This window comes from Calidris pugnax, unplaced genomic scaffold (assembly GCF_001431845.1).
Source record: "Calidris pugnax isolate Ruff unplaced genomic scaffold, ASM143184v1 scaffold103, whole genome shotgun sequence".
NCBI lineage: Eukaryota > Metazoa > Chordata > Aves > Charadriiformes > Scolopacidae > Calidris > Calidris pugnax.
In genome coordinates this window covers 19,756,631-19,781,895 of record NW_015090990.1, presented here as the reverse complement: position 1 = coordinate 19,781,895, position 25,265 = coordinate 19,756,631, and the positions used below count along the sequence as shown (strand labels likewise).

Here is a 25,265-nt window from a genome sequence, read left to right as displayed (position 1 = left end):
TGCTGGTTAAATTACTGATTTAATTAGAAAAGGAAAGTGTATGATGGAGGATTTGCTTGATCTAATTCTACACACATTATTTTGATTTTTAGTACCATTTGAAACTAATTCTGAAAAAGTAGTTGAAGATGGAAAGTTGTTCCGTCTGAGTTTCAACTTGAAAATAAAAATCTTTATTTATGTTTGTCAATTACATACAAAACTTTTGGTAGAGGCAAGTCCTGAATGGGAAATAGACAATTAAGGGAACTACAAGATCGTTAATATGCGTAATAAGAATATTTAGGGTACAGCTTACACAATCTTTGCTTTAGAGATATATATTACAGTTCTGTAATATATGCTTTTGAAGCCTGTCTCAGAATTTAAGCCAGCCTCTAGTTAGGAGGGGTCAGGAGGAGATTCCTTTGGACCAATTATTTTATAACTTGCCTACGCTCAACAGTTTCTTGTTCTGGGCTGCCATGTCTGCAGATGGCTCTTGTTCAGGCAGGGCACACGGACAGGGGCAGGAGTTAGATCTGCCGTGAGGACTTACCCACACCTGCCCTGTGTTTGGTGAGCAGGTCTGAAGGGACGTGGTGGTAGAGGCTAGTCATTGAATGTTTGAAGTCTGCAACGGTTTTAGTGTTCACCTCTGCTACAGTAATAGCAATTCTTGATATTCAAGCATTTTTAGCTGTTTGTTTGTTTTTCTTTGTCAGCATCATTAACATTTCATTAGAAATGTAAATGCTTTTTACAATTTTATTTTAGCATTTGTGTTGTACTTTTTGGCTCAGTTGTTAAGTTACCTGTCTCGTTTTCCATTTTTCATTTGCATTGTATGTTATTTATGTATCTTGATTTCCAGCATGCTTATTTTTGTATTGTTTAATAAATTTATTTTAAGCTGATTTTTATTGTATTTTTTTTCCTCTCAATGGAGAACAGATTTGTTCAAACACGTTTTTGAGACTGAAGTGAGATAGTGAGCACTTTGTTCTAGAAAATATAAAGTTCTGGAAGGGTAGGTGGAATAAGCAGATTTAGTTAACCCAGTCTTTGAAAACCTTCCTAAGATTTCTAGTTGTTTTTCTCTTTGAACCATTATCTTAGAAGTTGAAAGCAAAAATCAAAGTAGCAAAACTTTCTCACAGTGACTTTTCTAATAAAAACTTCATGCTGCAGTAGGTTATTAACTTCCCTGTGTATTTGTGTGGTTTTGAAGATACTAATTTAGTCACTTGGAAAATATGTGGTTAATGGTACCGGTGCCAGGGTAATAACTGTTGGTCCTGAGCATTGTGAAGTGAAAAATACAGCTTGTAATAAATCACGTGTAGCAAGGAAGGTGGTCCAAACCCCACAGCCATGCATTGGCAACAGTGGTGTCTGAACAACAGGTTGCTGAATCTTGCCCTTTGTCACAGGATTACTTTTTTCCCCATGAAAATTTGAGGTACTAAATAGTAGATGTATTTATAATTTGATGATTCTGAGGGAAGATTTTGTCACTGGAGACATACCCATACGGAGGGGTGGCTGTGATTAAGAATTTAGCTTTTCTGTAGGTTGGTTTATAAACTGCAGTTACTTATACTATGTTTTTAAAATAAGCAGTTTGTTCATTATGTGTATCACACACCAAAAGAGTTTATTCTCTAAAAGTCAGAAAGACGAGGAAAGGTAGAAAAGTAGTAGATAAAAAGAGAGAACCATGGGTGATTTACTGTAGAATTCTTTTGGCTCTTTTATTTTGGTTTTCATTGTGCATTTGTGTCAGAACACCAGTGGGTGGGTAGATGAACAAAAAGGCAATGGAGTCAGAAGAGGGGGGTGGGAGGAGGGGAGAGATTGTTTTTTCATTGTTCTTATTTCTCTTGGTCTTGATACATACATGTCATTGATGCACAGTAGTTAGCTGCGAGCAAAGTAGTAAATTATGAGCTTCATAATTTATATATAATGTTTTAGTATCCTAAACATTGTTTGTAGGATTTTACTATTTTATTTTTTAATGTTGTTTAAATATTTCTGTAGTTTTCTGGTGGGAGTTCAGAAGCAGTTATTCCAGTGAAAGAGTAGAGTTTTTTCAGTAGAATTCTTTGCGATGACTAAACACACCTAATAATTTATCTTCAGTGCAGAGTCTCTTCCAGGAATTTGAACATCATAAATGTCTGTAGTAGTTGCAGGGATGGCAAGAGGCTTTAAATCAGGTAGAAATCTAACTAAAACTTAATTATTTTTTTTTATCGTGCTAATATCTTGCCTGTTGTTCTTGTCCTGTCTAGAAAGGGCATGAGTAAGTAGCATGTGTAATGACATGCTTGTAAAGGATGGGTAATGCACAGCCCCATTTTCCTTCAGGAATTTGTGCTGTTAAATTGAATAGTTTGTTGCAGTCTAAATATTTAAACTACCTACTTTGAATCAAGTGAGTCTTCTGATTTTACCATGTGCTCCTCCAAGAGAATATTGTGTGCAAAACAAAAATGCCCTGTTTCCTTTTGGTTTTCGTGCAAGTAGATATTAATTTTATTACTGGTGTCGAGTACTGCTTTATGCAGATTTTTGATACCACTTGATTTTATTTTTAAAAGTTTTTGCGAGAATTAAGACTGCCCAGCTCTGCACGTACTTCAGTTACTCCTGGAAATGCAGGTGCATTTTTTTCTGTGCATAGCAGCCATTAGGAAATGGTTACATCTGAAGCTGCAGTTTTAACTAATTAAAGCCCCACAGTAGAGTTTAGGCTGGCAGAAGTGTGGCGGTGGCAGGATTTTGGTTTCTTTTTTCACCAGTTTAAGCAGTTTAAACAATTTTAATTTAGGTAATGAAGCTGATGTGAATGCATGACCTATAGTAAGGGTGTTAGAGTTAGCTGGACCCCGCAGATTTTTAAAAAGGGGAAGACAGGCACATTTATACCTTGGTAGAATAAGAGAGACTTTGATACCTCAGCGTTAAGGCTGATGAGGAAACCAGGTAGAATGAAGGACAAGGGGGAAAGGAAAGAATTTTAGAATGCTTTTCTGCCCTCAAAAATGTTCCATCAAGTGTTACTTTCATGTGTTTCATTTATGCAGTGGGCATGCGGGGGAGCATGGTCTGCTTTAAGGTAATGCTTCCTGTATTAGCTGCTGCTCTGATCTCCACGTAGCTGGCACAGAGCCCGTGCCTTCTGAGGTCTTGTCTGCATACTTTCCTGATACCAGTTATGTTTGCAAAAAGCAAAAGCTGTCTTCTGTGTATCTTCTTTACAGGTTTCCTCTGATGCCTTTATCTGATCAGTTGCAAAAGATCTTCTCTGGTTCAGCAGCAGTATTATTCTGTGAATTGTGGACAGTTCATAGGGCTTCTCCTCTTAGAGACCAGTGCACATTAATTTCATTCTTATTTGGCAGACTTGGAATAAGGTCTGACTTCTCCCCTGCTCCCCATATTTGCACTTCTGTTAATCTTTTTGACATCATGATTTTTCAGTGGAATTGCTTGAATATGATTCTTATTTTTACATTGTTGAGTATTCTGTAAATATGAAGTGATGCTTTTGATAATACAGTCAACAAATATCTGCTACTTTCTTTGGAAGGTTCTTTAGTAGTTAAGTGCTCCTGTTAAGTAGGCTTTTCTCTTGAGTTGCCAGACAGCTGGTATATAGAATTTGTTATTACAGAGTTCTTGTGCACACTGTAAATTGGGAATTTATCTTCATACTATATATTTTCTTAAATGAGGGCAACTTTATATAGCTGGGCGCAATCATCATAACCCATTTGTACGAAGTGCAGGAGATTCTGAAAGCAACCTAAGAGTGAAACCATAAAGCCGTAGCGCTTGGAAAGGATTTCTGGCACCTAGTTCAACCTCCTGCTCAAAGCAGGATCTGCCATCAGTTAGATCATGTTGCTCAGGGACTTTGCCAGTCAAGTGTTGAAAACCTCCAGGGATGTGGTTTCTGTAACGTCACTGGGTAGCCTGTCCCAGCTCTTAACCACTTCCATTGTGAAGAATTTTTTCCTAACTTTCAGCGGAAATTTTCCCATTCTGCAGCTTGTGATGGTGACTGCTGTCTTTTTGCTGTAGGTGATGTGGTTTTCATCATGTGGAAATTTGTTGGCCTTTAGGGAGTCCTACAAGTGCTGTAGTGACCAAATGGCTTTTGATTAGCAGTAACGTTTTCACCTACTGCTCTAATTCCTGCTGGATCCTAATGAATCTTTTAAATTATATCATTGAAAACAAGGTTATTTTGGGATTTTAAACTCTGTATTCCCTTTATTTTTCTATTAAAGCATAACAAGCTAAATGCAAACATGGAAGTATGTTACTTGCTGAGGGACAGCATGTTACTATTAGGACCCCTTTGTGAGCAGAGCCGTTACTATCAAAACAATGAACTGAGAATGCAAGTGGAGTGAGTGATAGAAAGAGATAACGTTGCTTGCTTCCTGTTGATGTCATTCACAGTCCAGCTTTTTCCTTGAGGCAGGCAACTTTATTGTTTGTTCAGGAATTACTCATTCAATATAAATTTTTCTGGACTGGTAGATCTGGTTTTGGTTATATCTGTAGCTTTGGCTTTCTATATGGTTAGTGCATTTCACACTACGTTTGAAGGACTTGTCTTTTAAACTTCTCCAACCTCTAATTGTTTCAAGACAACTCATTAAAATATAATCATGATCTGAGAATAAACTGTTCTGATCAAATGTGTTTAAAAAAAAACCAAAGCAACAAACTGTTGCAGAACAGGATTAATAATTATAATTGAGGAAATGTAAAAGCCAGTCATAAGAGAAGACACTAAGACAGCTGAGTACGTTTTACCCTATATATCAAATAGGGCATGGGGAATACTATGACTGTTCCCAGGATTTGGAGATAAAACCATGGAGGGGGAAGATCTGTTTAAGCTAATAAGTGTTTCCAATGTAAGAAAAGCATGTACTGAATAAATAGTCTAAAAATTAGAAGAAGGTTTCTAGAAACTTTTTCCTAATAGTTTAGAAACAATCCTTCCAATAAGAGTAGAGTGCAAATTTCTAGCAAGATTTCCTCTATTCTGCTTTCAATCTCTATGGTGTAGTCAGTCTCTTGCTTGCAAAGTTTCAGTAAATAATCTTTTGAGAACATTCTCCTTTATGTTGGGAATAATTCCTGCTGAGTCCAATACTTAGAGTAAACTGTTGTCCATACATTCACAGAATCGCAGAATAGTTTGGGTTGGAAAGGGACCTTTTAAGGTCATCCAGTCCAGCCCCGCTGCAGTGAGCAGGGACGTCTTCAACTAGATCAGGTTGCTCAGAGCCCCATCCAACCTGAGCTTGAATGTTTCCAGGGATGGGGCATCTACCACCTCTCTGGGCAACCTGGGTCAGGGTTTCACCACCCTCGTCATAAAATATTTCTTCCTTATTTCTAGTCTAATTTGCCCCTTTTAGTTTAAAACCATTACCCCTTGTCCTATCACAACAGGCTCTGCTAAAAAGTCTGTCCCCATCTTTCTTATATGCCCCCTTTAAGTCCTGAAAGACCACAATAAGGTCTCCCCTGAGGCTTCTCTTCTCCAGGCTGAACAACCCTAACTCTCTCAGCCTGTCCTCATAGGATAGATGCTCAGATCATCTTTGTGGCCTCCTCTGTCCCTGCTTCAACAGGTCCAGGTCTTTGTGTGGAGGCCCCAGATCTGGAGGCAGCCCTGCAGGGAGGTCACCCCAGAGCAGAGCAGAGGGGCAGAATCCCCTCCCTTGCCCTGCTGGCCATGCTGCTGAGGATGCAGCCCAGGATAGGGTTGGCTTTCTGGGCTGTAGCGGACATTGTTGGGTCTTGTCCAGCTTTTCATCCACCAACACCCTCAGTGTTGGGAAGTACCTACAACCTGGAAAGCAGGAGCATTACTCAGTTGTGTGGCTATCAGTTGTAGTCAATAGGACCTTGAAAAGGCAGACATTCTTTTGTCCTGTCTGCTTAATACAGCTTGCCTCACTAAAGCATCCGTCAGCATTCTGCTTTATTCCTGTGACTAGCGTTGATCCCAGTCCTTTGGTCCCAAATCTTGCAGTGTTAGTAATGTCTGTATCCACTACTTCAAAGGCTCTTGTTTTTTATTCCCCGCATCCAGGGTCAACTGGTCAGTGTTCATTCCCCTTGTTAAAGACTTCTGTATATGTTCTGTATGCTTTTGTTGCAGAAGTGTTTGCAGGGTTTAGTCTATGAAAGGACTGAGCAGGAATAGCAAAATCCATATCATGATATGGCGGCGACCCTAAGATTCCTGCAATATTACTATTTTACCATTTTTGAATTTCCAGTTGTAATTTACTGGCAAAATGTTATTTTATTGCTGCTAAGAAATGTTGAAAAACTGTAAAGACAGCAGAGGAATCTAAAGCCTTTGAGAGGGTCCTTCATTTTTCTCCACGTAACTTTGATTTGGACACGGCAGCAAGACTGAAGTATTTCCATTCAGTGTACTGGTGGCAATGGCATACCACCTCAAACTGAAGATTTGCCTGGTCTCCATCTTCTGACTTGAAGGGTGAAAATCTTTGTTTCCTTATGCCTTAAGTGTGTCAGTCGATCTAGTAAACTTTTTGTTGAAGTAATTTGTCTACTTACTATTCCTTTGTCGTTCCTCTTATGGCAAACTACGCAGCAGTAACATTTTGTCATCAGGACAGGAGCCAGGTCGGGTTTTTCTATTACTCCCTCTTGTTAAGTCATAGTTCTCTGGAAATGCCCAATTCATTATTGTTGTTCTAATTTGGTTTTCTGTATTAAGCCTTCAAAAATTCCTGCTTGCTGTCATATTTATGAGTTTATGAATGTCCACGAAAGGTTTGTTGCTTTTTTTTTTTTAAAGACCCTGTCAGTATGTGGAATCGACCAACTTTAGGTCTTGAGTCTAGTGAGAGAGGATTAATTTTTTTTACTTCACGTATTTTGAGTTTTGTCCACGATATGCTTAATTGTATTGTCTCCAAAAGTAAAGTGTGTCAATTCATTGGTGCCAGAAGAAATCAGAAAGGTGGAATGGCAGGTGGAACCAAGCGTGACCATACTCATTGTAATCTGGTCAAGGCAGTTTTGGTACTCGGGTTTCTCTCTTCTTCCCATTATTCTTACCTTTTGAAATCAACATAATCATCCCCCAAAGGTCGTCAGTATGAAACAAAGCATAAAACATCTGTAACTGTTAGTGAGTAGCACTTGAGATTAGCTACTTTTCTGCTAGACTTGTTCATTTATCCAAACGCACATGCTTAGGGAGAGAAGCTCTCTAGTCACTACCTCATCGTTATCTAAGCCTTGGTGAAGTTTCAGCATTAAAGGCCTCCTGTGTTGAAAAATTTAGGATCATCTGTGAGTTGTTTCACGGGTATCTAGTGACAGAAGAATATTGGCTGTGCCCATCCTACTGCCTGTTCTTAATATTGAGTATCACAGTTGTGTGTAAAGGAATCTTGAGGCCTCTTTGCAGGAATTGTCTTCCAATGAGAGAAGCTTCTGTTCCTGGGATCTTGTAATCGAATACAGGTGGAGTTGATGGCTCTCAGTCTTGAGCTGTGACTTGCGTGTGCTTTTTTCTCTGTACCCCTTGAACCAGTTCATCTTTAACAGTGGTTTTATCTGCTAGAAAGAGACACAATCAGTCATGCACTGCTGCTCCCACAACTTGTCCCACTGTCTTGCTGAGCACCTCATGCCCCTAATGATGGTACAGGAAAGGAGAAACTGCCTCATCCATGCATCCTGGACATTCTCATGATAGTGTACTCTTTTGTAGATAAAAATGAGTTTGCATTCCCTGGTTTGGGGGGAGAGGCTTGTATGCAGGGATTCAACTTACCTTCTATTTGTGTGACCCACTCTCCACCTCTGGAGCTCAAGTTCTGGAGTCAGTATCAGTGAAGGATTGAGTCTTCTGCTCCCACTGGGGGGAGGCAGTGGTGGGAGTGTGATGGCTGCCCAAAACAGCCTCGGCTCACCCCGGAGGGTTTACACATTTCAGGAGTGGAATAGATGGGCATGGTCTTTCTGAAACAATCTCAGTTACTGAAGGTAAGTAGATGTTTCACTTGATCTAGTAAACATTTTGTTTAATTATTTAACTCTTAATTCATTTTAATTGGATATTCTTATCTGTAATTTGAACAGAATCAGTTTGCTAATGCTTCAGAATTAATCAATAGCAAGAATTGTAAACACTAAGTCGTTGCAAATTCACAGTGTATGTTGTTATGAAATAACGTTTATGCTTTCATAGCTTCCCATCTTCAAGGACAGTTCAACCAGTGCTGCTGTTACTGTCTTTTGGGCATTTGAACAAAACCAAATATAGTATGAAGTAGACTATTACTTATGGATTCACAAAATATATTGGAAATATATTGTATTTTAAATTTCATTTGCTAAATCCTATTTATTGTTTAAAAATTAGAAGAATGAAATTCACTAATCTCTGAGCATGCAGTGGGCTGGGTTAGCTGTACAACTGGGCTCAGTCCTGTTTATGATTCTTGCTTTTTTTCTCCCTATCTGTAAAGAATTATTTTTTAACTCCTTGCAATTCCTACCTGTTGGTATTTAGGATGAATTAGCCTTTTCACAGGTAGAGAGACTTGGTTTTTGAGGAACACCAGTGAGACAGATTCTTTCCAGAACTGTGTGTCCACTTGGTGGTCATCTTAAGAGCAAAAGGTTGGAATTGGAAGAGTTGAATTCTGGTTTAGTATGTCTTTTGAAGCTGCAAATGTGATCAGAAGAAAAGGTAACCACCTGCTTCCAATTACTGCTTCCTGTGTCCTTGTTAGGCTTTTAAAATTTTATGTAAAATAGCATGGTAACAGAGCACAAAGATGGACAAACAGCTATGGCATTGTGCTAGCTTGTAGCAAGTATCAGTTTTAGATGCCTTTAAATATCTAGATTATTTTGAAGTATTCTGATGAAAGAGGGTCTTTAGGCAGAGATGAGCAAAGAAAATCAGTTTACTGTAAAATGCAATAATGATACTCTAATTACTTGCAATTTCAGGTAGGCATACTCTAGACTTTTTGACCTATCTCTGAAAGCTTTGAGTCTGAATGAAATGTGAATGGTAGAAATTAATTTGAAACTAGTAGATGAGGAAGAGAGAGAGAAACCATCACTTCTCAGCCTTCACCTCCAGGAAGGCTGCCCTTTTCCTTTTGCGATGTTATCCAGTATGTTCTCATGGTAAAGGGAGGGATTTGGAATTCCCACCACCTCCACCCCAGTGTCAAGAAGTCTGATACTAATCTTCAATGTATATATTGGGTTCAATTAAATGTTTCTTTTATTCAGCTACAAGCACAGCTTCTGTGGCAGTTACTAAGATTGAGCTACCAGCAGAAGCTTGTTTGTATGTTAGTGCTTTGGAGGCTGAATTGAACCTAGTCAAAACTCTTTGCTTTGTTTTCAGACTTTTAAAGGGACATTCGTAGGGCTATAGAATTGTTCTGTCACATATCCACCTGCTAACTTAAAAACGTACAAGGTCAGCAGAAGAATTTACTAACTTTATTCTAAAAGATCAGATTTGGATTTGAAACAATTTTAAAAGTTGAATTGCAAAAAGAGGATATTTCAAAGCATACTAGGATTTTTGACCAGCTTGATATACGGTTAAGAAAAAAAAAAAAAATCTCAGCATTACATAATGCTGAGTTGATCTGTTTGTTAGCAAACAGTCACACCTGTCTCATACCTTTTCCCACCTTCCTTCTATCCGGGTGTGAAGTGCCATCTGATGCTGAGGGGAGCAGCAGTAGCCACAGTGCTAGCCCTCGGGGGGCTGCCCTCGTGACTCCCTGTCACACACTTATTTGTGGATTCCTAATTGAGCAGCAATTAATTTCTCGTAGCGTATCCAGCTCCTCTTAGCAGCTGCTGACTGCTGCCATCCTAATCTGTGGCTAGATCAATAATTTAAAGGTCAGAACAATCTTTCAACATGTCCAGTGCATTTGTACCACTTGTAATAAAGCATAAATTCATGAATAAGCAGTAATAATACATAAAATAACACATTTCTTGTGTTTCTGTGTCATCAGCTCGACTATCCAGATGCAGTAAGGGTCTGTATGTAGGTTACAGTGTGCTGGGACGGGTCTTTGCTGTGGTCATAAATGCAATTAACTCATGGAAGCGGCTGCAGACTGAAAGCTGTTAGAGCTGCATTGACATCTGATATGGCCGAGGGGAGGCTGAGAAGCTCCTCTCTGAACCTGGGTAAATAAAACAGTTGTGTTAAAGCTGCTTTGGATATCTGTGCGTGAAAATACAGCCTCTGTGTGGCTGCAGTCTAGACATAACTCCTGGGAGAAGAAGCTTTCAGTATAGGCACGAATTGTGTTTGAACATGGCTGCTGAGAACTGCAAGGCAGTTGCTGAGGAATAGATAAGTATTTTAGGAGCCTGTTAGTTTTTGACCAACAGCACAAGCTCTGCCAGTCCTTGCTGCCCAAGCAGCATTTCAAGTTAATTCCACCAGGGAGGCTCCAAAAAATAAAACTCCGTGGTAGCAGCTTTGGAAGGTACTGTTGCAGCCTTGACTCCAAAAATAAATGCTGCACCCACAGCTCGTAAAACTAAAGGATCTGGGTTATCATCCTCTGTCCCGTGCTGTAACGAGGAGCTTGCACCATCTAGAGGAAAAGAAACGATAGCTGGTGCATTAGGAAATGGATTGGAGGGGAAAAAAAAAAGACAAAATCTTACTTCCTGTGTTAGTTTCAAAACACGGAAGAGTAAATGTTTGCGGATTCTAGAGTTATTTTTGTGCTTCCTTCAAATTACACTGAGGAGACAAGGATCAGTAGTGCAGAAGATAGGCTAGAGAGGTGGGGGAAAAAGTCCTGGAGAAGAAATTAAATCTTTATGGAACAGCTAGCCTTCTCTGTATTTTCAGATAGTTCTGTATGTCATTAAGGTGTGTAAGCGTATGCGTTAATCTATTCACATACCCTCTAATTAGTTATAGTATAACGGGAACAAAGATTTTCCCAAGGAATTCTACTTTTCTAAACTTTTTGTGAGCCTTGTGTTCACTTGCAGCCGGGGCGCGAGGCGCTGTTGGAGGCAGCTGGGGTTGGGTTGCTGCAGGGGTAGGTGTGCCCTGTTGATTGCTCTTAGTCCAGCCAAGACATTTTTTGCATGCTTCACTAGCTTATTTTGAGAAATTATGTTTTCTTACCTAGCTGTTAGTTTTCTGTAGAATAAGCTAATTCTTTGGCTTAATCCCAAGGTTCCTTAGTGCCTTCATGGACTGTCTGTCCTGGAAATGCTCGGGGGCAGATCCTTGTCGGGTGAGCTCTGAGATGGCTTCAGAGCCAGCCCTCGCTTGCCTGGGAGCTCCGGCTGGGGGGGCTGAAACTGGGCTGAAACTGGGGGTATAAATCACAGTGCTTAGTTTGGGTGTGGCATCCCAGCAGGCTGCTTGCAGTGGAGTGGGGCACGTGGTGAAGTATGGAAATAGATCCACATCCATCTGTGAGGTGGAGGTGATGCTTCGCTGTGCCTGGAGGTCCCTGTGGGAGGGGTGTCACGCGTGAGCTTCTCCAGCAGTGGCACCAAGGACGTTTAAATACCAAAGAATCTGGATGTCAGAGAGATCTGTTTGTGCCAGACTGAAAACTGGAGGTTTTAAAAGCTGTAAGAAGCTCCAGCAGAAGGGCAGAGTGATGCTGCAGTGCTTTTGACAGACCCAGATTGTTTTGGCTGGATGTTTGTTTACAGTTGAGTCTTAGTTTTTACTTTTGAAAGTAAATGTTTCACTTACCCTTAGGTAATAGCTTTCACTTTATTTCAGAGGAAACAAAGTAGAAGCTCAGTTGCAGATCCTGACTTTCAGTTGATGTTTCTTTCCTTACAAAATACAGCTTAATTTCATATTGAGGAATTGTATTTTTAGGGAAACCTCTGGCTCTCTTGTAGACTTGAACAGTGATTCTTCCACACCAGCCGTGTCAGCAGGCCCTGGAGAGCAGGTTCCAGTTTATTGCAAATTAATTGTAAATAGAAAAATGGCAATATTTAAAATATTCAGTCCTGTCTCGTGTCTGAATGTACAGGCATGTGTGTTCCTCTCTGAAACTAGTCTCTGGTTTATTTTTGGCCTTCTAGGGTCTACGTGCGTTCTAGGTTTAACTTTGGAGTTGAAGCTTCAAAAGTAATTTTGAGCGGGTTTTTTCTGAATTTTATTTTGAAACGTTATGTGCAGGGAGGAAGTCATCTATAGCCTATGCTTCAGCGTAGCTGAAATACCTGTAAAAACTGGGTGACTGAGTTGTTCAAGTTGTGCTCTAGATTCACTTTTTTCTGGTAGCGGTTGTTGGAGTTTTGTGGGGCTTTTTTGTTGCCTCTTTTTATTTTTTTAATGGGTCAGCACTGCTGTTTTAGAATTTATATTAACCTTTTAGATCTCAGGATTTTTTGTTTTTCCACTGATCAAGCGATCATTTAAAAATCTGTAACTTCTCTGGCGAGCGGGAAGAATGAATGGCTTTTTGCAAGATACTCAGATGACCCTGGCCATGGGATCGGGACAAGCAGCAGAAGAGCAGTCCTGTGAGGGCAACTTCATGTTGATTCTGGAGCTTTTCTGCCCTGGTACAGTCCCTCTAGGTTTATGTAAACTCTTTGCTTCTGCGTTCCTTGTCTGAACATGGCTGTTTGCAAAGGTCAGGAGAACAGGAAGACTTTATAGTAGCTGGTCTCTTCCCAGTAGAAAACATTAATCCCCCTTCACTGGACAAACACTCACCTTAGACAGCTTAAAAATCTATTTTTTGCGTTTCGGCGTTAATCCAGTGCTGAGCCGGATTAGGGACACCGAGTGCTGTTAACAATGGGTACAGCAGCGGATCCACAGCCCGCCTCGGGGACATCTCTTGTGGGTCCTCTGCTTGGGGTTCCCCAGCTGCCAAACAGGGCTGAGGAGAGACCCCACCTAAGAGAAATCCCTGAGCACTTTGTGCTCTTGTCTTTCTCCTGGCCGTAACAACGTGTTGCCAGGATCCACCGTTTTGAAATGACATCTGTCAGGATTTTTTCATACAAATAGGGGAATTGTGCTGCCCCGTCCTCGGCCGCTGGTGCAGGTGCCAAGGGAAGACAGGCAGATGAACTGTCCTGCAGCATTGGGAGGTTTTATTGGTGTGGAGAACTGAGCCTCAGAGATGCTTCCAGAGACGTCGGTCTCATTTCTCTGGCTGGTGAAGAGCTGCAGAGCTTTAGTGCCGTTTGAGGGCAGGTCCCCTACAGGAGCATTTGTCAGGGGACCAACGGGTGGTGGGGTGTCACGCACCGAGAGTCTCGCTTACGTGGGACCTGCCCTGAGATCCCAGTGTATCAGGACCTGGGCTCTGTATGGCAGCTGCTTGTCATTAGGGAAATCCCAAGCTGCAAGAGCTGGAGCTTGTATCCTGATTTACCTCCACGCCTCTCCGCTGTGCAGGGAAATGATTAAAACTTCGTTCTTCAAGCCAGTTGGCCAGGAGGGCAGGGCTCCCAAAAGGAAACGTTGCCTCCCATTTTAAGCACAAAAAAATGAGATGTGAGAGAAGAGGGTGGTGGCTGTTTCTTCTCAACTAGCTGTGCTATCTCCCCCCCGCTTCCCCCCCTGCCTTGTTTTATTGGAAAGTCTCCTGTCAGCACAGGGAGTGTGATGCGCAGTGAGGTTCAGATATGGCAAAGTTCTTGAGAAACAATATGCATTCCAACAACCTTTTTTTTTTTTCCCCAAATATTTTGAACATCTTTTTTGAAGGCTAACTGGTGGCGTTGTCCCTAAATATCACGTAAAGAGCATTGGAAAGATTAGGGGGGGTTTATTTGTTTATCCTTGTTTGTATTGCCTTTAGCAGCACCATTTTGAACTCTTGGGCTGGGCTGTATTCCTTAGCCACCTGGAGAAACAGTAAAGTTGGAAGTAATATATATTATTATTTATTTTTTTTACTGTAAATCCTGAAATGTTTTCAAAGAAATTGGAGGGGGAGAGAGAGTGCCCTCAGGAAGCAGGACACAGGAGGAAATTAAAATCCGGATTCAGTGACCTTTTTAGCTAAGAGCTTCTCATGGAATTAATCCAGCTCTGAGCTAAATTAATATTTTTTTTTTTCTGAAGGATTTGTTTCCTTTGCGTGCACAGCTGTTTGGCATTCCTCTCCTGACCCAAGCGGAGTCCGGAGCAGAGGCTCGTCCTGCTGTGCTGGGGTCATTGCAGTGAGAGCGGGACAGGGACAGGTAGAGAGGACAGGGCTGGTATGGCCAGCTGCTGGGGTTTGGTTCCTGCTTGAGGTTTGGTTGTTCTGTAGTAATGCTGAAGTGCATGAGGCCGTGGGCAGAAGGTGCCAGGTTGCTCTGCGAGACCGGGGCAGGTCATTTCCACCTCTGGGCCTCAGTTTCCCATCTTGGTGCCGGTAGCACTAGCGGCCTGTGCTCTGGGTAATGTTTGGGGAGATCTTCTGTTGATAGCGTTAGAGCTGGGCTACACATGCTGTTCATCTATGTTAAAAAAAAAATAATCTTTTAAACTGGCCTGTGTGGAGAGAAGTGAGTCTCATCTCAGTCTTGTTATGGGGATTTGCTCTTAACTGTCATGAGACTAAGACTATTTAAATAAGTCTTCTCATGAGGGCTGTATTTGGATGTGCAGCCCAGCGGGGAAAGACTATTCCATTATAAATGCTCCACCAAGGCTGTTCCCACTTACCAGTCAAGCCTTCCAGACCAATTACATGTGTTGAATTTCACCGGCGATAAGTAACTCCAGCATATTAACACTGAGATTAAACTTACTTTTTCATTAGATTTTTTTCAGGTTGGTACACTTGAGAAATCGGGGGGGAAAAAAAACAAAACACAAAAGCTGTCATGTCTTTCCAAAGTACTTGGACAACGTGTGTTACAGAGACTGGGGGACAGCAGTGTCCTTGCTCTGTGCTGGGTACGTGTTCCCTGAAGCACTGAGGTAGCCTTGTGTTCTGCTGTGCCTCTGCCGTTGGGGTGGTGTTGGCTTCACATCTGGATCCTGCTGCTGGAAGGAGACTCCCTCAAAACTTTTAGTGCAGTTGGGCTTGGGAGATATTTAAAATAATTGCAGTATGAAAGCTTTGTACTTAGAGTCACTCTAATGCTGTGTTTATCTTTGTAACTTTCAATGCCGTATCTCACTTGGTTTGCCCTTTTGGGGTTTTGGGTTGGTGTTTTCCCCTTTTGGCCCCCCCCGTGTTTATCTGAAATGTCTCCCACAGCCGTGTGACTTCCTGCTGCTCCGAACTCCGAATGCTTCCTTCCTTTAACTTGACCTCAATGTAGTTCTTCAGCAGCAACAGTCTTTCTTGATTTTTCTATATTTTTTTTTTCTGGTGCTGCTCACGTTCTTACCCGCAGATTCGTGGAATGGTTAGTTGGAAAGGACTTCTGGAGGTCGTTGCCACCTCCAATGTGAAGTGGGACCATTGCCAGCACTAGACTGAGTCAATCATAACTTCATCCAGCTGAGTGTGAGACCTCTAACACCTACTAACCTGAAGGTGAAAATACAACATGTGTGGTCTGGGAGTTCTGATCTTTAATGTTGGGTGACACAAACATTCCTGATGAACCTTTCCTTGTTGGTCTCACCACCTGGATAACAAGGGTTTCATCATGCCCTATATTTCTGCCACGGTGACCAGAGAGCTGTCGGGTTCCTCTGGTATGGTGCGTGCAGGTTTTATCTCCCATTGGACAAAAGGTGGAACTTTCTTCTCTGAGTGTGGTACCGTACAGCTGTTTGATCCACCTCATATATAGTGAAGAGCCTCCATCCCTCCTCCTTCTATTAAATTCTCATAGTTAAGGAATTCTGTGCAGTAGAAAAAGATAATTCATGGCTGTTGGGTTGAAGGAAGACTTTCTTTTCCCCTTTCTGAAGGTAAGGAGAAAACTGTTCATCAGTGCAGTTAACGGAAACACCAATACTGAACGTGGTGTATAGAAGATAATGAATCACTCAGTGAGAAACTCGGTGGCAGTCTCTAAACACTTAAATTAGTTGCCTCGTCCCTTGTGCCCTACTTAGAGTAGATACAGCTCATCTGTCATCTTCACTGTTACTTTTTTCTCACCTACGGTTACAACACCCACAATTATATGTTTGCTGCTCCCATTTCAGAGTTTCTTTGGCTCTTGTTTTTTGCAACGGACTTGTTATTTCAGGGTAGTAAGCTGTGAGTTTTGGGGCAGAGAATTTTTATTTGTGTTTTTGAAGCCTTGATTGTGCCTGATTTTATGGCTGCCTAAGTAAGATTTTTGTGGAGGTACAAAGTTTCTGGCAGCAAGTTATTTTCACATAATAACTTTTTCTCAATGTAAATGGCAACATGATGGTTTAATATATATGCTACTTAGATTAATAGTCTCTTGAAAACTAAGGGATGTTCCAGAGAGTGCTCATGGAAGCTGTATATTCTTAGTTGGCATTCAAAATGTGTTTTCTATTTGCAGATTTTAAAAATTTTATTCATGAAGTCACTTTTTATGACCACATTTGTTGTTTATGGCTGCCTTTTGAGCAATTTTATTTTGCACCTTATAAAATTTGTTAATTTTTTGTTCTGGACTGTGCTGCCAATAGAGCAGAGTGAAGTTAGAGTTGAGGTGTGTTTTGTTGCTGGCACATCCAATTAGTTCTTTCATAAAGCATTAAAGTCTCACTTGAAATGGCAGCAGGTTTTAGCTGGGGGGGGTGTGTGTTTAAGCTGTGATGGCTACCCTCTTTCTTTTTTCCAACTCGAGTTATTCTTGACCAGTTCTGAGTAATTATTCTGCTAATTATTGTCCTGCTAAACTTGTTTTTCTCCTACTTTGCATATCCCATTATCTTTACTGTTGTACAGAGAGCAGTTGTATTTCCTCTCAGATTTCCTTCTTCTGAACTTGAACAGGCGGAGATTTTTCTTGGTGTCTGGAGTTAAATTTCCTTTTGTCTTGATCTGTCAAGAAGTTCAGTTTTATAATAATGTTACTTTGGCTTTTATGTTGTTTATCTTAAGAAAGGAGTGGCTTTAACCTTTTAGGCATGGCCTATGATTATTGTGTTAGAAAGCTTTGGGAGTCTGCAAATTACATTTTGTCACATCATTATAGAAAAAGAAAATGGCTTCTTAGCAAGATGTTCAGCTAAATCCGGAAGGATTCTTGGCCCCAGCTGCACTTGGAAGTTATTTTTTGTAAGAAAGGAATGCGTGTTATTTTTATTTTATTATTTTAATACACATTTGCATTTCCCAGAAACGTAAAGAATCCCGGCCAAAATGATGGGTTACCTCTTAAATGTTTTTTTTGTGAAAGACAGAATGTCCTTTGTTCATCCTCAATCCTGAGCAGGGGAGAGCATTCAGCACCTGTGGCACCTGAACTGCCCGAGTGAGACCAGCCGGGTCCACCAGCAGTAGAGCTGTGCTCAGCTTCTCTCGCAGCAAGGAAAACTCCTGAACCATCTTAATTATCAAACTAGATTTCCCTTTCATGCCTGTGCTTAAACACAGTCTGCAGCCTAGTATCTATAAAAGATGTACATCCTTTTAGGAGGTTTTCATGTTTTGGTGTGACTGGGGTGTTTTCTATTGAAGGCCTCGCTGATGCAAGTCTCTGCGTCCCCGACAGCCACAGGGTGATGAGGGGCAGCATCCCTCAGGATGTTCTTAATGGCTCCTTCTCTCAGCCACAGGGTGATGAGGGGCAGCATCCCTGCAGGATGCTCTTAACGTCTCCTTCCCGTGGTCCTGTCCCTGCCATATGGGGCTGGGGGCTGCGAGGGGGCGAGCCGGGCTGTGGGGCACAGGGGTGGCCTGGGGAGGAGAAAAAGGGCTGTAGAGGTGAGTGGCCTCAGCCAGAGCTGGCTGGCTTTGCATCCAGAGCAGAGCCCACGGTGATGAGCTGTAAGATTCTTGGTTGCTGGTTTTGGGGGTTTTTTTGGTTGTTTGTGGGTTTTTTTCAGAGGCTTTAAACAAAAAAATCTTCATGGGAGGAACAGGATTGCTTCAGATCTACGCTCTGTAGTGCTTGTGAGGAGGGTCTGGAGAATGATGTCAGGTTTGCCACAGTTAAAGGTGACGCAGGTGCTTTGGGCTCTGTGCTGAGAGAGCCCAGGGGCCCAGCCTGCAGGGCCAGTGTGGTTTAGGAGCAGCCTGGGGGATGCTGGGACCCCTGAGGAGGGATGGAGACCCGCAGGTCCTGCCAAGCAGGTCTCACACTTGCTGTGCAAGGCTCCTGGTGCACCTCATAGTGCAGACTGAAAAGGAGCTGCAGGGGTTTGTGGATGCTTGAGTAAGGAGTGTGGTTCTCTTCCCGTCCTGGCTCTGGCTCCTTTTGCTTCAGTCTCTCTTTGCGTCAGTGCATATTTGAGGTGTAAAAAAATAACAAGCAATTCCACTACTTGGGTTTATAGGAGGCGCAGATGTTGGCTCGTCTGAGGCCCTGTGAAAATATGCCAGTGTTTTTGCAGAAATCTGTGGGAGACTTGCTTGTGGGCGGTGATTTTTATTTTTTCATTATTTATTTGTATGTTTGTTTCTCCTCCTCCTTGTGGAAGGTCGCTGCAGCATCAGTTTTCTCCTTTATCTCTGTTACTTGGCTGGTAGCAGCAACAGAACTTTGTAGACTCAACTTAAAAAGCAACACAGCATTTAGAAAGTTTACTGGAAAATGCTGTGAAATGGTGCCTAGAATTGGCCATATCGGTTTATGAAAGAGGCTGAGATGGGATGCTTAAAGCCATCTGTCTTGTCACTTTTGCCTCTTGCTAAAACTTCTAGAGTTGTTATAGTCAGGATGTGTTAAAAATGTGCGTGGGCTGAAGTTGGTAGCCTAACAGTATGGTTTCTTACTCATTAATACAGCTGAGAGAAGCACTACTTGCCTGAGACTTTACCGATGTTATTGGATCTAAAAAGATTGTACTTCTGTCAGCCTCGAAACCTTGCTTTTTTTGTAGTGGTTCATTATGTGATAGAATTGCTTAAAATGGTTTATTTGGAGAAAGCCTCTATATTAGATGTATCCAAGGAAAACCTGTGATACAAAGCAAAACTGGTATACATTTCTTCTCTTCTGCTAACGTGCATTTCTTTTAGTATTAGAAGTCTCCTTAATCAAAACAAAACAAAGCCCCCACCCCATCCCCAAAAAAACCCTCTCTTGCTTTTCCAGAATGAGTTTGTCTTCCAAGGTGTTTCTGGTTTGTGAATTGTGCCAAGTGGTTCTGTCCTTGTACTTCAATACTTGGTATCACTGGGCAATCAAAGAGAGAAATATGGTTTGTCCATAAAGCAAGGCACTTCTGGTTTTTTTTAACCACAGTAAATGGAAATGCTCATTTAATGATTATTTTACTGTCCTTATGACTTCAGCATTGGAAAGACAGACAGACACGTACTGGTAGCAAAGCAAGCTGGAATGAATTCTTCCAGTGTTCTACACTGCAAAATGTGACCAGGAAGGGGATAAAATTAACAGGTTCATAAGCACTGGACCTACTGGCCACGCTGGGCTTTTTGTGGATTTTCCATTTGTTTTCTTTTTGAGAAAAGAAGCTAAATAAACTGGCCTTCATCTCTCTCTGTAGGTGAAGTCTGTGATAAATCTGCTGTTTGCTGCCTACACGGGGGATGTGTCTGCACTCCGAAGGTAAAAATCAGTGTGGGGTTGGGAATAGGGAAGCTGCTGGTGTGGTACCTGCTGCTGCTGTTTGTTTATGAATGTGCACTGTGTCCATGTTGGGGACATCTGAGCTGCACTGGAGATTGAATATGTTCACCTACAAACCAACCAAACAAAACCCCCAAACCTAACCATCAATAAGGTACTCTCACACTGTCCTGAAATCCCATCGTTTTCCCTTTCTTTGGATCATACTGAAATAGATTTCCTTAACCACTTGTTCTCTAGTGATGGCAGAAAATCCTAGCTGTGCTCTAGCCTGCTTTATAGCTCAGTTCTTAAACTGCCACAAAAAAAAAAGGCTGGAAAATGCACACTGCTTTCTGCATCTGGAGGAGAATCTGGCAGCGTTTATAGTAATCTTAGTAAGAGACTAAATAAACATATTAATGTGGCTAAAATATACCTGAATATAGTTGGTGGCTGGAAAAATGTGCATAATTTAGCTCTGCTGTCCTGGAGCACTGTAGCGTGATGAAAGAACTCTCCCAAAGAAAGAACTGTAACACTGTTCAGGATTTTCAGACTTGAGAGTCCTTCCTGGGTTTCCTCAGCTGGCGTACATTTACTTTGTCTTATTTGACTTATTTGTCCTGGTTAGATTTTTAAATCGGATAAGTTGACCATTACGAACCCTGCAAAGGTGTTTTTGTTTTAGTTTTCCTTATAATAACTAGAGATCACAGGGGAGTTTTAAACCTCAAACTTATTTTTAGAGCCAAAGCAGTTAAGGGCCCCTTTTGCTAGAACTGAAGGTAGGATGTGCTGTTGATAACTGTTTATAGCCTCCTGCAGGACATGTTTTGTCATTTGAGCAGAGGGGTATTGTTCCGTGCTAGCTTTGTAACTTGCTTTAATTATGTAAGACTTCTCTGTAATCGTGGGGTTTTTTTCTTGGGGTTTTTGTTGGGTTTTTTTTAGGTTTGCTCTGTCAGGAATGGATATGGAACAGAGAGACTATGACTCACGGACAGCCCTGCACGTAGCAGCTGCAGAAGGTAACCTCTCCTCATGTGGGATTTGCTCTGTTAATGGAGCGTGGTCAGTTTTCTTTACAGTATCTTCGCTCTCTATACATGCATACCTGCTTTCTAAAAATTTGTGTATGTTTATACATAGAGAGGTATATAATTATGGACACTCACAGTCTTGCTTTTCTTATAGGACATGTGGACGTCGTTAAATTTCTGCTGGAAGCATGCAAAGTGAACCCTTTCCCCAAAGACAGGTGAGTGGTCCTATTGCCGGTTTGGAGGAGGGATGCTCTAAGGGCATCTCTGTGGCCCCTGTGAGGAGAAGTGTCTGTCAAATAGGAGTGGCACACGTGGAGCCAGTAGGCTGAAGCAGAAGGAGCAGGGTGCTACTGGTTCTCCGTAAGCTCTGCAGACAGAGCAGGAATAAAAAATGGTGAACCATTAAAACCATTACTTTTAAAAGGTTATGCTCAACTTCCAAAGTGTTTCCACAGTTCCTGAGCTCGGAGTGGTCTGTGTGCTGAATTATTAGCAGAAAAGTAAAATCTGTAAAGAACTAGATTTTTTTTTTGGTGCTTTTTGGCTCTGCAGTTAAGTGCTGATCTCAGAAATACTGTGCTCCTCCTTGTAGGTGGAATAACACTCCAATGGATGAAGCTTTACATTTTGGACACCACGACGTATTTAAAATTCTTCAAGAATATCAGGTCCAATACACGCCATCAGAGGATTCCAACGACGGAAAGGAGAACCGAACGGTTCATAAAAATCTAGATGGCTTACTATAATCATCTTCAGCTAGATCCTAAGAATCAAATCACTTACCTATTTAATTGTGGTATACATAAGTAATGAAGAGCGTGTGTGTTTCTATCTGATAGTGGTATATATTTTACAGAAGTCTCTGTTACTTCAGTGTTATGTTACAGGAGTTTCTATACGCACAGGACAAATCCAATCTCTCTCAAAAGAAACAAAACCAACTAAGAATCTCCCTCCATAATGTGAGCAATATTACCTCATGCTGCATATAATTGATGTATAAAAATATTTAGCTGTTGTTGGCTTTACCGTGCACTACTTAATTTATTTTTGTGTTCTGTGTGAACTCTAGTCTGTGGTCAGGAATTTTTTTCTGCTGCATTTTTGTTTCTATAGCCCTCTGTTTCCAGTATGGCCGAGATGAGCCAGAGTACTGTCGGGTGTGAGCGTCAGTGAGGTTTTTCAGAAGCTGAGGATGCTGATGTAGATTTAGGCTGGGTGTGTTGAGTAAGGATCTGCACTTATCTTTGGGAAAAAAATAAAACATAAAAAAAAAATTCCACACAACCTTGTTTACATAATATAAATATCAAAAGAGTGACAGTTGTCAATGGTCTAGGCTTGTTCTTAGAGATAGTCTTGTCAGGGAATCTGTTTTAAGGTTTGTTTGACCAAATAGCATAGGAGAATGTGACTTGTAACATCACACGGTGTTTAGCTGGGTTTTTGTTGTTGTTTTGGAAGCATTTCTTTCAGTTCCCTTTGTCTCACCTCCCTCCTCTCTCCATGTTCAGCTGCTAAAGAGCTTCCCCCATGGCTGGGGACAGCGGGTGCTTCCACTCTGGGCCGTGGTGTTCCTCACAGCTCTATTTGCACTACCACAAGCCTTGGCAAGCTGCAAAGCCCCTCCTGGGCTCAGGTGTGGGGTCCGTGGTGGCTGCACCGGGACCCAGCCAGGGGAATGGAAGTATAAAAAGGCAAAGAACTAAACCAAATACTGCATCTAAATCTGACTTCATTTAGGCTTGTGATAAGGAACACGGATGGAGTGAAACAGCTTTAAGGAGCATAGAGCCAATCAAAGCGTGAGCGGAGCAGGAGATAAGCCAAATTTATTGGGTGTGTTCTCTTCTTGCACTACCATCAACCAGGGAGCAGGATGCTGCATTGGTGGGGTTTTGCTGGTGTAGAACAGGAGTTCAGCATCAGGAGCACAAGCGGGTGATGCCTTTTGTGGGTGAACATTGGTGGCATTTCTTGTCCTGCCACCGACGCCAGCTCGGCGCTTGCCCCGTTGAGGGAAATGTAGATGCAGATACTTGTCACTTGCAGAAGTACAAACAATGTTACGACAGTTCCCTGTCCCCTGTGCAATTGCTTCTGCCAATATTGTGGCATAAAACCTCCAAGTGAGCAGTCTCACTTGGAAGTTAAAAGTTTCTTTTTTTTATTTTCACAAAACACCACAGTTGTTGGACACAAGCAAGGATTTTCGCACAAGAATTTTAGGCAAGAATTGTTTAGTGCATGGAAAAAGGAGATTGTGCTTGAGAATGGTGTATGTGGCTATTTTTGTCCTAGCACACAGCGTACAAGTCAGTAGTGGATCTCAAAGTTCACATTTTCTTTTTAGGCACCAAAGTCCCTCTGAAGTAACGTCCAAATTCTTTCTAGAATGGCCCAAGCACTTTATAAAGATGATCTGAACCACACTATCCTCCTTTTGCAAACGGGTGCCCCAAGGCAGGGTGAGAAGTCACTTCTCCAGGGTGACCCAGCAGGTCAGTACAGTTGAGAGTGAGCCCTCTGGAGCTCCTGTAGAGTCTCTGGTGGATACGCCATACTGCCTCCCTCCCGGAGGACACCTCACAGGGAAAGGTGCTTGATACTCAGCACGAGCAGCGACTGTCTTCATGGTGGTGAAATCTTGGAAGAGTCTGAAAGTCTAAAGCCCTGAAATCACATTTCCAGGCTGGCTGGCATGGTTATCAAACACTTTTTCTCAAGAATTCTTATACTGTTCTTAAGCAGCTTTTTTTTCCCCCCTCAGGCTGGCTGGCATGGTTATCAAACACTTTTTCTCAAGAATTCTTATACTGTTCTTAAGCAGCTTTTTTTTCCCCCTCCCCTTCTTTCTTTTTTTTCTTCTTCTTTTTTTTTCCCCCCTCTGAAGGTCAGCTATTTTTCTGAAGGCTTTTAACTCGTTTTTTTCTTCTTTTTTTTTTTTTCCCCCCTGAAGATCAGCTATTTTTCTGAAGGCTTTTAACTCATTCTTTTCCTGTCCTGTGTCACAGCCACCTTCGTTCTAATGATGAACTAAAGAGAGTGGCCTCTGGCTCTTCACTGAGCCACGCTGGTCACTGAGTAGCACAAGACTCTTCTTTGCTGCACCCGGGACTAAAGTTCTAAGATGTTTTCTCTGGCAACAGATCTGTCAGCTTCAGTGTAGAGGAATATTTACAAATGGGTTCCAGTTTAGTATTCTGTATCCTACTGCTAATCTGACTTCTTCCATGTTTGTGGGTTTTTTTCCCCCCCTATTAAAACATATCCTTTAGCTTCTCAGAAAAATACCCGATTTAGCTTTATTTAACTGAAACTCGCATTGTTCAAACTGGCATTTTTAAAAGATAAGTATGTTATATAATCTACATATATACAAAGAACCAAAATAAGGCATTTTAACTGAGTTAGCGTTAAAGATCATGGCTGTCCCTAAATTTACTGCTTTCCTGAGACATACGGAGCGCTTTTAGCCAGTCTTAGCTTCAGTGCATTTTTGCTGGTTAGTTTTAGTATTTTCTCCTCGTGAGAAGAGGCGTTATTTTGTAATGTCCAATTCAGCGACGCAGCTACTTAGACATGGCGTTATTTATAAATAGAAATATATGCAGTACATCGGTTGGGCTGTTTATCATTCATGACACTGACATGTAGATTTTACCGTAAATGGCTTTTTGGTTATCTTATCAAATGCTGACTTCCTTACGCTCCAAAGAGGATTCCCCCACACCTTTGTTTTTATGTCATGTATGTTTCTTCTGTATCCAAACCTAAAATCATTAAGCTAACTTAATGCTTTGTACTCAGAAATATTGTGATAGTCTTAGCATTAATTAGCCTATCTTTGTGAACAAAATGTATTGTACCAGATATTTTTTTTGTTTGTTTTTTTGCTTCAGAGCTGGACTATCAGTGACTATACTTATTGGCAGTGTATTTCTGGTCATTGTAACTGACTGGGCTGATCTTGACTTTTAGATTCTGTATTGTGGGGAATAGACAGTGATGAATGTATTTCTAGCAGTTTCCCATGAATGAATCTAAACTTGAGCTGTACTGGTTCTGAAAATGAAAGTTATTTATTTTAAGAAATAAAATCCAGATAGTGTTGCTTTTTACAGCATAATAAATGGAAATACCGAGATGGTGATGGTGGTGGTTCTTATTGGTTCTCTCTGTGACTACTGTTTAAAACCTGCTCTGGTCATTTCCTTTGTGCAGAGCTTAAAGGAAATCAGAATGAGTTTATCTGATGCAGCTTTGTTTTGTTGTAAACCCTATACTTCTGTCCTTTCACTGGCTGCTTTTTATTAATGCTGGGATTCTTAAGTGGATTGGCCACGTGCCCTCAACAGCTCTAGCTTTCTCCTGCCTGCTCTTCACTCCTGCTGTCTTTCATCTCACCACCTGTTTCTTTCATTATCCTTCTGGCTGTGTGGTTAATACAAAAGCCTGACAAATGCGTGTCACTTAATAGCCCCAGAGAAAAAGGGTACAGTGGTGGGCAAGCTTGATAGCTCACAA

The 25,265-nt window shown here is 41.5% G+C and overlaps 1 protein-coding gene across 1 annotated transcript in view; it reads left to right on the top strand.

Annotated features, from left to right (window-relative positions):
* GLS (glutaminase) overlaps nt 1-22,935 on the top strand; it is an 87,265-nt gene extending 64,330 nt beyond the window's left edge. Inside the window, exons 15-18 of the mRNA XM_014954422.1 lie at nt 19,628-19,689; nt 20,644-20,720; nt 20,887-20,950; nt 21,328-22,935. Coding sequence (XP_014809908.1) covers nt 19,628-19,689; nt 20,644-20,720; nt 20,887-20,950; nt 21,328-21,484 — 360 coding nt within the window. The 3' untranslated portion in view covers nt 21,485-22,935. The remainder of the gene's footprint in view (nt 1-19,627; nt 19,690-20,643; nt 20,721-20,886; nt 20,951-21,327) is intronic.
* The last annotated feature ends 2,330 nt before the right edge of the window (nt 22,936-25,265 follow it).